Raw genomic sequence first — 11,144 nt, 5'->3', positions numbered from 1 at the left:
GGCGTTACAGCCCGACCCGAAGGGGAGGGCTGTATTCCCCACTTATCAAATAACAACTTGGAACCTCGTAAGTACAATGCTTTACGTGATTAGGCAATGTAAATGAAAAATTTCTTTATGAGGTCATTTCTCACGTTATTGGAGTAACAAACCATTTATTTGTGCAATTTTTGGTCTCTTGTTTCGGTACCGATTATCGGTAATGGCACATGTTGCATAGACTGTTGTGTGGACTGCCCAGACTGGGCTAGCCGAGCTACATCCATTCGTATGAAAATATTGTCTGGTTTGTGGCTCGGCTGCCACACAACACCATACCACAAAAAGAACGTTGGTTGGTGTTATGATTATCTAGATTCATATCAAAACATTCGTAAGTCTCAAGGATTAGTATCCCTAGAAGATTAGTGATTAAAATCCCCCGAGTATTGATGGTTCCTAAGAATTTGGTACTCTCGAAAGGTCAGAACTCACAATTCTTGAGGCATCTTTCTAGAAGACTCAGAAATTATAAGTCTCGGGAAAAATTTTTGCGAGTCTTTCGTCTTGTAATCATCGTATTGTAGAGCATTAACTTACTATTAAAATACGTTCTTCAAACATTATGATAACTTCAATTTTGAAAAAATAAGCTGGAAGGGAAGCCTTGTTGACGATTCACCATCTGTTATCAACAACGGCGACAATAATAAATTAAGACATGGACCTCTATCTAGTGTTCTCTTATATAGCAAAATAAATACTGCTAAAACGAACGAAGTAATAGACTCTGTATAACAAGCATTAGACAAAAGAAGTACAGATTTTTAACAATTACATCACGACACCATTTGCAACATTTTTGATATTTTCACTTGAAACCGGCAATAAGAATCTTATTTTGATGATAAAATAAACGGAGACATGAATTCCAATGTCGTTGGATTCTTGTAAAATAATAATATCAGGTGTGTCCGTAGTCCGGCTGTCGATAGCGATTTTTTTTGCTAAATAAACATTCATAGTCATGAAAATTGATCTGTGCGTCCGAATAAGACTGAATATGAAAATCAAATTCTGTAATTCGGACGGAAGCCTGTACTGTGTTCTAATTTTAAAATTGTTTTCATACGATTGTTCAATAACGCGTCGACAAATGAGGCACAAGGAACCACTACTTTGGTATGCAATCAAAGTCAAACAAGGAATTCTGTAAAAAGATTAAAGGACTAATTTAAATCAGAAGACTGACTTTCGGAATTTGAGTTATGTCACCGAATATAGTTAAGTGAGGGGAAAATCTGAGTTTGCTAAATAAAACGAACTTTGTATTAAAATTGTACACTGCTGGCAGTGTTTTTCTTTCTTTATTAAAATAATTTAAATGCCAATTAATTGGAGTGTATAGGTGATGCAAAATTAAGGGATGTAAGGTTTCTCATATCAAAAGGTTTCGGCGCAAGGACATTCCAAATTTCATATTTTAGTCGATTGAAATTGTGAGAAGTGAATCGTCCGGTTGGACCTCCAATAATACTTTGGCGCCATCGTTAAACGGATACGAAATACTACCATCAAGGACAAGACCTGTAACAAATCAATTCGAATTAGATTGGACTGTTAAAGGTTTACAATTGAGTCAGGAACTTACTGGCATCTAAGCATCGAGATTTTATTAAAATTGTTTTGGCGAAGCCAATCGATTCAAATCCTTTGGGATTGGGCCACACACCGACGCAAATCTGTTCTCGAATTGAATAGCACAGCCGTGGATCGTCTAGAAAGGAAATCAAAATAAAATTTCTAATCATTTGACCATGTCGAAAGTTTGGTTTGGTTTGCAGGGATAAGCAGATCGGCCAAATTTGAGGTGTATAACGTACTACGCGTGTTGTGAGAGATGCTACATGTTGATCGGTATCAGTGAATTCACGTTGCATACATCTCTTTTAACAAGTCAAATTCATATAAAATCGAAGTTTAGAGATACTCTTTACGGAACTTGCAACGGAAAGCCACCGACTAACAATGAACTCATTTACATCAACCGTCGATTGTGCATTTGGTTGGGCATATAAATTTAACTCTCACCTGGAGGAAACACCAGACGATCATTGTATTCTTTGCATACAGAAGACGGATTGACATTGTGAAGACTACCGTTCTTGCTTTCGATTATTTCCAGCAACGTTTTGACATTTTTCACCGATAAACGATTGGTGCTAGTCAGCCATGATGTTGATCCCGTTCCAGTGCTGACACACAATCCAGAACTTTTCGTCTTCGTGAATGTCTCGTTGCCATCAACAGCCATTTGTAAGTATGAAACTCTTGCAGATAGTGTTTCACCTATGAATACCTAAATGTTTTATGTTAGTACGTCATCCAGTCGACATGGCATGGTAGTAACAAACCTCATTTAACGCCAAATATGGCACCATGAACATTTTACTTGTTTTGTACTTTTTTGAATCTAATTCACTTAATGATTCAGCGCCGGTTGGTTCAACTGGACATTGGAAACTGTTCTCGTGTAAATCGGTTGCTTGCGGCACGGTACCATTTTGACCGAAAAGGGTGACTCTAATCCGAGATCGATGCACCCACTTGAAATCACCCTGCAATATACCATTTTCCCGCTTAAATTCTACGGTTCTGCTGCTCAATGCTAAGAATCACTCACCTTAACGATTCGTCGAATAGCTTCTTCTGGATCATAAGAATACTTTTTTGGCAACATCAGTCTTCCTTCAGATCTAAGTGGATCGGAATTGAAACCTACTAGCGGTGTTTTGGTAACTGTTGGATTGAATACACTTGCCCGGCCAGCGGTCATTAAAAATGTCCCATCCCCTCCAACTGGTACTAAAATATCGGCCCATTTAATATGCTCCTTCGTAATGATTAATCTGAAAACAAAGTGAACAAGTAAACACAGAATGTCATCCAACGCAATTGAATTAGTAATGTGAACGAGTTGATTGATAACGTTTAATCTAATGAAATGAATCTTTTACGATCTAGTTTTAGTCACCGCACGTGGCATAATATTTGTGCGAATCGTTGTTCGCAAACAGTTTTCAAGTAAACATAACTGAGGTCAAAATCTACGAGTTTATTGTTATTCCATCCCAATCACGTGTGCTAGTCAATTACATTGACAACTACCTACAGCGAGATGGGTTGGGACTAAAGTTAAAGTAGAAGCAAACTGATAATTGCAAGTGGTTAATTTTATGACGACAATAGAAAAGAATCGGAAAATACTACCCCTTCTTCACTTCTATTAAGAGTGATATCGCCAAAACTTGAACCAATTTCAAAACAACGGCTCAGCGATTCGGGCAAGCTATAGCTCGTTTGAATCGTCATTCAATTCTGAGAAATAGGGATCTTTTACTTTTTCTGTTAGTTTCCCATTTTCGGAGTGAACACGTGAAAGTAATAGCATGTCAATGGGTCGTGAAAACAGTTTTTCGGTGATAGCTCGAGATAGAAATCTTTCTAAAATGTGAAATGTTGTAGGAATATAGGCCTCTAGCAGACCTTCAAAACGAGTATAATCATCGGTAAGGACAGCTACCCGTTCTGGACTTATGACTCAAAATATGGTGAATGTTTGGACAGTGCTGCTGGCTTGCAACAGAACTTTTCCGCGGAACTGACTATAGGGTGTTGTAGCTGGACTTACCCTCTTTCGTTCCTCGTATAATACACCCCAGAAAAATTGTGTTGCAAGCCACAAAGTTAGTCGAAGTAAAATGTCGCTCCAATAGACCCATATTTTTCAGTGTTTTCAACTTGTTTTTGGTGTTCAAACAGGCTGGAGCGATAGGAATGAAATAAACTAAATCAAAATTACATGTTCAGCTCGAAATTGTGCTGAACCGTGCGATCATTGTCCTTGAAAATGTTGCTTTCCTCCTACTTCGTAGTAGGTGGAAAACATCATTTATTTGACTTCATAAAAATATCAGGAACTCAATTGCTTTCACCGAATATGGGCTTTTTGTAAAGCAGAGATGCGCATCGTTCATTTACAGTCAATAAATGGTCACCCAAGATTTAATTTGTACTTCACAAGACCGTTCCCAGCTATAGAAAATGTGTCAAAAATCCAGTTTTTTTCACAAAAACAATTGTTTTAAGAATACATAGCTTAAGACCTTAACTAAAAGCAGTTAAAATCTCCGCAGAAAAAATATTTTTGTAAAAAAAACTCGATTTTTCATACATTTTCCATAGCTGGGAACGGTCGTGACCTCTTGTGAAGTACAAATTACATCTTGGGTGACCATTTATTGACTGCAAATGAACGATGCGCATCTCTGCTTTACAATAAGCCCATATTCGGTGAAAGCAATTGAGTTCCTGATATTTTTATGAAGTCAAATAAATGATGTTTTCCACCTACTACGAAGTAAGAAGAAAGCAACATTTTCAAGGACAATGATCGCACGGTTCAGCACAATTTCGAGCTGAACATGTAATTTTGATTTAGTTTATTTCATTCCTATCGCTCCAGCCTGTTTGAACACCAAAAACAAGTTGAAAACACTGAAAAATATGGGTCTATTGGAGCGACATTTTACTTCGACTAACTTTGTGGCTTGCAACACAATTTTTCTGGGGTGTATTATACGTGGAACGAAAGAGGGTAAGTCCAGCTGCAACACCCTATAGTCAGTTCCGCGGAAAAGTTCTGTTGCAAGCCAGCAGCACTGTCCAAACATTCACCATATTTTGGGTCATAAGTCCAGAACGGGTGGCTGTCCTTACCGATGATTATACTCGTTTTGAAGGTCTGCTAGAGGCCTATATTCCTACAACATTTCACATTTTAGAAAGATTTCTATCTCGAGCTATCACCGAAAAACTGTTTTCACGACCCATTGACATGCTATTACTTTCACGTGTTCACTCCGAAAATGGGAAACTAACAGAAAAAGTAAAAGATCCCTATTTCTCAGAATTGAAAGACGATTCAAACGAGCTATAGCTTGCCCGGATCGCCGAACCATGGTATTCATTTTCACCAAAATTGGTTCAAGTTTTGGCGATATCACTCTTAAATTGGTTGTTCATATGACTGGAAAATGTCAAGTTAGTGTTTTACACTAGTATTTTCATCCGTGTGACGTAAATGACCTTATTTTCTCGACTCAGATGGGGTGAGAAGATGTCGTTTTGTTGACGGTATATCTGATGACAATCCAGGTGAGAAAACTTTTTTTTTCTCAACTCTTTTTCATCTCATGGGGTGTTTGTGTTTGTGATGTGTTTGTTTCGTAGATAAAAACGGGTATGAAAAATTTATGTGTTCTCCTCTGGGAGAAATATGAAATTCCTACTCGGGCGAATTGCTGCCCCAGCTTCGCTCTAGCTGGAATGTTCGTTTTTCTCTGCTTGGTAAACAAATTGAAAATTGATTTGTTAGTCGTGGTTGAAGAAGTAAATCTCTTCTTCGAAATTTTTTGATTGGCAGAGATATCTGTCTCTGAATGCTTAGCACTCTCAATATTAGCTTTTCTCTTTTCAAAATAGAATTTGTTTATACGTGACGTATATGCGACGCATATTCGCAAAGATACTAGCTCTTATCTCAAAGCTGTAATTCAATGCTACCTAAGCATCACCTGATAGATGTTGTTTCGCTTTTTCTCTGCCAGCTGGTGTGCATAATAACTACATCTATCTACATCAATGCACCCCTTAAATAAACCGTTGCTTTCGTGGTATAGTAAGCAGCAGAATATTTCATTATCCATTTAATGAGAGACTGATAACGATGTGTCTATACGATCCGTAGCGTAATAATTTTCGAGCATCTTTCTCTCTGTAAGTATCAAGCAATTGTAACCCAAGAAGAGCTTATTACTCTCGATGACTCGTTAGCTCGCGATGACTCATCTATCGAAGAATCATAACATAACTCTTGAGAAGTTTTGATTGCGGCGAAAATTTTTGGTGAGGAATACAGTTGCTACTGAAACCGTTGTCATGGAAAGTAACTGCTTCATAATATTATACACCAGCTGATAAAAACAGCTGAAACAAAACAACATTTTTCGTATTCTGACTGATTATATTGTGATACCCTTGATGTTTTTGAAGAGGCTAGGAAAATTTAACGGAAATCAATTTCTAATTAGTTTACGCTGTTAGGAGACAGTGAACATAATGACCTTACTAGTCAACCGTTCATGTAGTGGGACTTGCGTCACGGGCGCTATGCAGAATTTAACCTCCATCGGTTTTTATTTTTCGAACAAATCTAAATAAATAGCGAAGTGACATAAAATATCTTTGTGTAGAAAAACAATTTTTTTTTGATCGACTTTGGATAGGGAAACCACCCGATTCCGGTAAATGTTGATGTTGAATTATATTACTAAAAAGAACCGTACACCGTCGCCGTCTATGAATCATGTACTTGTTTAATACAATTTACTGGAAATTAAAATCCCCGTTGATGTAGCTACTAAATGAGGCGAAATTAGCAGAGATATTTTTGATAACAAAAAAAACAATTTTAGATGATAGGTAGGTAAGTGAACTCCTGCTCACGTAGACAAAAAATATTTTTAACTTTTTATACGCGACAACTTGCTGCATGATCTTGTTGAAATTCAACACTAAACAGATTTTGTATTTGAGTGACAACGAAATTCATTCGAGTTCGTAAATCGAAACATAATCGAGAAATGAAACAGATTTTCTCCTTGAATATATTCGTCAAATCGTAGATTGTTCACCTAAATGCCGGAAGTGATTTCCAGCAACAAGCAAATTGTTAGCATCTTTCACATTAACTACTGACCTCGTTGTTTAACAACTTCATCTATGCATCTGTTTTAATGATTCAAAGATGCAAAAATAGAATTATCACGAGACGTAAAACCGTAAACCTTTTTTTTTTACTGTAGCAACCAATTAAAGACGAACACAAAATTCGCGATAAGATAACAATATTATTAACTGAATAAAGAGTATCAAACGAATCAACAAAAAGCGAATTTCTGAACTTTTAAACGATTAAAATGGGAATGGGAAAAACTCTTACCGATTGACCAATTTCACTTCGACACCGAATTTATTGAAACATTGCGCTATCTTCCGTTCGAATTCCTTGTGTATCGTATGAAAATTGAGCATCACATCGTAGTCGCTGCCACGATGCCGGATATTCTTTTCCAATTCATTTCGACTGAGGTTCGGCTGCCGTTGTTGTTCAAATTCGAGGCGTGACAGTTTGGTGACGATCAGTGCCTTCGATGGTTTAAACTGTTTGCCATTGTCAAATGTTGTTGCGAACAATCGAACATTGTGTCCACCGGGAAGTTCTTTGCAGTGATTGCCGATGATGTTGCCAATTAACGTATGAGCATTTTTACCTATAACACAGTGGAAAACCATTATTTTGATTGTTTTTCTTTCTCACTTCGTGCAAATATATGCAATCAACCATGAACAGATACGAGACGAATAACAGTAATCCACTTTTGATTCATATTTTATTGGAATATATTCAGTAAATAACAATAAATACAGCGCGTTATCATCTACACGGACTGAAACAAACAAAGCGTGCTCGACTTTTACTCATAAAATAAGACGAATATGTTGTTAGGGTGAATGAGACGATCGATTTGTTTTTCTGATGAATGGCTTCGACTATGGTTCAAATAAATTCCGTTTTGTGCATTTGCATAATGAGAAATGGTAAAATTGATCGGACCTTGATATTTACTATCACACTAAAATGCAAAACATCTGTCGCTTAGGTGCCGGGGATTTTTTAGCTGCTTCAGAAAAAAACCTTATTGCAAACTGAACTATTCGTCACTTGCTTAAACACTTCGATTTTATTGATTAAAAAAAATAGCCTCGATGTCGATCAGTGTGTGTTCAAAATACATATTTTGTGAGTCCTGAGGACTATTTAATAACACTTTAAGTACAGGAGAACTAATCAAAATCTAATAATCTGTGTTCGCCCAACGCATCCCAAGCGAGATCCCAAGAGAAAATGATCGCAGTCGACAGCTGCCAACGAAAGTGCTTTTTTTGTATGAAATGGTCTTTTACTGTGCTAAAGTTGTGTGGCACACTGTCAAGTTTCAGTACCCTATTTAGAGTACCACTCATGCTTGAACTGTGTTGGTTCGCCTTATGTTCGAAGATAACTTTGATTGATTTGTCTGAGAATCGCACCTACCCCTTGTACCTCTCCGTTTACTTTACAACAATGGAAGTCTTGTTGTAGCCTTACAGTGGTGAATGATGGTATTTCGGAAAGTTAAAAAGGATTGATGCTCTTGTATCATCAGTACGAAATCTTACGTAAGCCGTGGAAGTGAAAGGAATGGAAGCTGAAATGGTATTATTTTAGCCTTTGTAGTTAGTTAAATGTTTCAATGACCAGTAACCCTCTACGATCAACTTTGATAGATCCAGTTAGTGTATCAATTCGATGGTTACATTCATTTCACATGAAATAGTGTGACAAAGGGTTAAACTTATCTACGAATCGAAATTTCACATCTCAACAACCTATACGTATACAAACACGGTGAAATGATCGCTTCTTGTTATTGTAATTGTGAAAATGTGTTCAAAAATCGATTGAAACTACATTCATATAGGCGAATGATCTCGCAAATTTTATAATCTTTTTTTAGAATTTACGATGCCACGCAATTCGATTTGATTACGAAACGAAAAAAAAAACCGCCGATTAGAAACATACCTCCAAAAGTTCGCAATTCAAAGAACTATAACGTATCATAAGGCCAACATCAATGATATGATAAAAACGCGCAAATTTTCCTCCAGATAAGGATTATTCAACACGCCGATAGCACACTATTAAGTATAATCGGGTATTATACGTACAACAATGGTATGTACAATCAACAAATTGAAACAAGACCAATAAAACTGATAAGAAGATCATTCTCCATCATGACCGCATAATTCGCGTGTGCTGAACATGGGAAAGGATTACAAGCTAATTTTTGTAGAGCATATCGTAAGAAAGCGCCAGTTTTCGTTGTTCTTCAATGATTAGATAAATAGTTCAGATGCTGATAACAAGTGAATTGGAATTTTTCCACTGTTTCCTATTGAATAAATGCACCACGAATGTACGCACTTGACCCTCATCATCATCCCAATAATATTTCGTAAAATCAATCGAATGAATTATTTGTTTTTATGCTGTCATTATCGTAGGAACAAGAAAACAGCGGCTGTCGACTTGTTTCAAATCAAAACTTTTCAAAACACACAACCAGTGGACATTAAAAGATAAATAAGTTTTCTCAAAAATTATTTTTGCAAGTCTCACCTGTTACTGTCTTCGTAAAACGATTTGTGTAAAACATTAGTTGATTTCAAGTGAAACCATAAATTAAGTAGCACTAGCATTTACGTACGAAACAAGACTAAAATAGATGCGGAATAGGATGCCTTTAACATTTAGCAGACCAATGGATATGAAGAAGTCACACGAACTGTCAACCGCGTTATCACTATCTTTATTTTTTGGAGCTTATTTTGACATTTTGAGAGAAAATAGCGTTCACATGGTTCACATCGTTCACTTGCTTCACATATGGCTCACATTGAGTGTGAGTCGACCGAATTGGAAAATAGGCGGCATTTTCAATTATTTTTTTATAATACATATATAATTCTGTGCTGTCGAGTACTAATCTCTAGCGTTTGTGAACAATTCAATTCAAGTGCTCATCTACAGGTGAAACTTTTTTTTGGTTCGGAGACACCATTTTTGTTTTTGAATGTTTATGGTGCTATCGATAGTGAATTTCAAGGTAATTTCGTAGAAGAAGTTTTTTTTAATGACCTCTCCGGGTCGGGGCAACTCTAAGAAAATTTGAAAATGTAAAAATCATGACCTTTTCACGACCCGGTCGATTTTGATCTACGGTGGGAGAATTATAAGAAGTTACATGTTCAACAATTACAATCCAATCGATGTGTTCATTCCACATGCGATCTACACTTTATAATACGTATACGTAAATGTCGTAACGTTGGTAATGCATGTGGAATGAATAGCGTCGATTGGATTGTAATTGTTACTTCTTATAATTCCGAGACTCTACCGTTTGTAGAGAATTGACGGACGTTTCTAATAAAAGTATCGCCGGGTCGAAAGGTTGTAGCTGTGTGTCAGGGTGAGGCATCAAAGTCCAATTTTATTGTTTTGTCAATGAGCACCCAACTGATTTTTCTTTTAATTGGTTTAAAATGAAGGCTAGCACAAAGCACATCCCATTTAACATATCAAAAAATTAGGATGAAGTTTTTCATTTTTTTTCAAAAAATCTTATAGAACTTTCTTTTGGGTGCCCAGAATCCTGAGATTTTTTAATGGAAATGTATGGAACGTTCGACTAAAAATGAAATTAATTGCTATGTACTGGTTGACTATGGTCGGGAAGCTTTCTGGTCATATCTAAGCTCATCCACTGCTCGATATATCTTCAGGTGCTACTATATCTCATAGCCTCCAAAAATACCTTGTGATTGGCACAAAAGAACGTAACTCTTCTGAAAAATCCTTCTACAAGTAACCATTAAAAAAAATCAATCTTAGAAATGAAAAAGTTTTTATTTGATGCAGGTGAAGCTGAAACTACCATCCGAACGGTTGTACGCTCCACGTAGCTCTGCTGTGACTAAAAATTATTCTTCATCAGTAGAATCCATTCATTTTTCTAATCGTCTAATAATGCACTTACACCGCTCTTAATCCGTAAAAGTTTACCGGAACGAAATCTTGCATTGTGTAGCCCATGAAAGGAAGACTATTGTTTCCACTATAAACGAGAATGACTTGATTAGCCCATATCACTCGAAAATCGTTCCATTGATCTCGTGCGACTATATTCGGTGTCGGTACGATGGCAACGATGGTCTCTTCATTGACTCGAATGAGTGATCTTGTGTTGTTCATTGAACCGATAAAAATTTCAATTGTCGGATTCCACATAAAATTGAATGGCGCAAGTGATATATGTACTTCATTTTCACTTCGAACACGAAGTGCTATGCCAGGATAAAGTCCGTCAAAAAATGAAAAATCTGCATCGCCTTCGGTAATGACATCTATAGGTGTAGATTAGGATTGTTTGAGG

The 11,144-nt window shown here is 36.7% G+C and overlaps 1 protein-coding gene across 2 annotated transcripts; it reads right to left on the bottom strand.

Moving 5' to 3' along the window:
- Positions 1–1,304: 1,304 nt before the first annotated feature.
- On the bottom strand, positions 1,305–9,516 carry LOC119080936 (NAD kinase 2, mitochondrial). Of its 2 annotated transcripts, none has more exons than XM_037189557.1 (7): positions 9,329–9,516; positions 7,043–7,373; positions 2,663–2,888; positions 2,394–2,597; positions 2,071–2,338; positions 1,631–1,756; positions 1,305–1,566 (listed from the first exon to the last, which is right to left on the bottom strand). In XM_037189557.1, the coding sequence occupies exons 1-7, from the start codon at positions 9,363–9,365 to the stop codon at positions 1,463–1,465; spliced, it is 1,296 nt and encodes a 431-aa protein (XP_037045452.1). In that variant the 5' UTR covers positions 9,366–9,516; the 3' UTR covers positions 1,305–1,462. The 2 variants fall into 2 exon arrangements, with proteins under 2 accessions (XP_037045452.1, XP_037045451.1); XM_037189556.1 differs by lacking the exon at positions 9,329–9,516 and adding an exon at positions 7,445–7,583.
- Between the last annotated feature and the right edge of the window lie 1,628 nt (positions 9,517–11,144).

Source organism: Bradysia coprophila, unplaced genomic scaffold, assembly GCF_014529535.1.
Source record: "Bradysia coprophila strain Holo2 unplaced genomic scaffold, BU_Bcop_v1 contig_350, whole genome shotgun sequence".
NCBI classification, from domain to species: Eukaryota; Metazoa; Arthropoda; class Insecta; order Diptera; family Sciaridae; genus Bradysia; species Bradysia coprophila.
The sequence above is the reverse complement of the archived record's forward strand: the minus strand, read 5'-3'. Positions and strand labels throughout refer to the sequence as shown.

Bases quoted from the DNA above. Each gene is read 5' to 3' on its own strand.
- LOC119080936 (XM_037189556.1), bottom strand. From the start codon at position 7,490: ATGAATCAAAAGTGGATTACTGTTATTCGTCTCGTATCTGTTCATG. The intron at 7,374-7,444 runs GTTGATTGCATA...ACTGTGTTATAG, and splicing joins TCGTCTCGTATCTGTTCATG to GTAAAAATGCTCATACGTTA. The intron at 2,889-7,042 runs GTAAGAGTTTTT...CTTTGTTTTCAG, and splicing joins GAAGTGAAATTGGTCAATCG to ATTAATCATTACGAAGGAGC.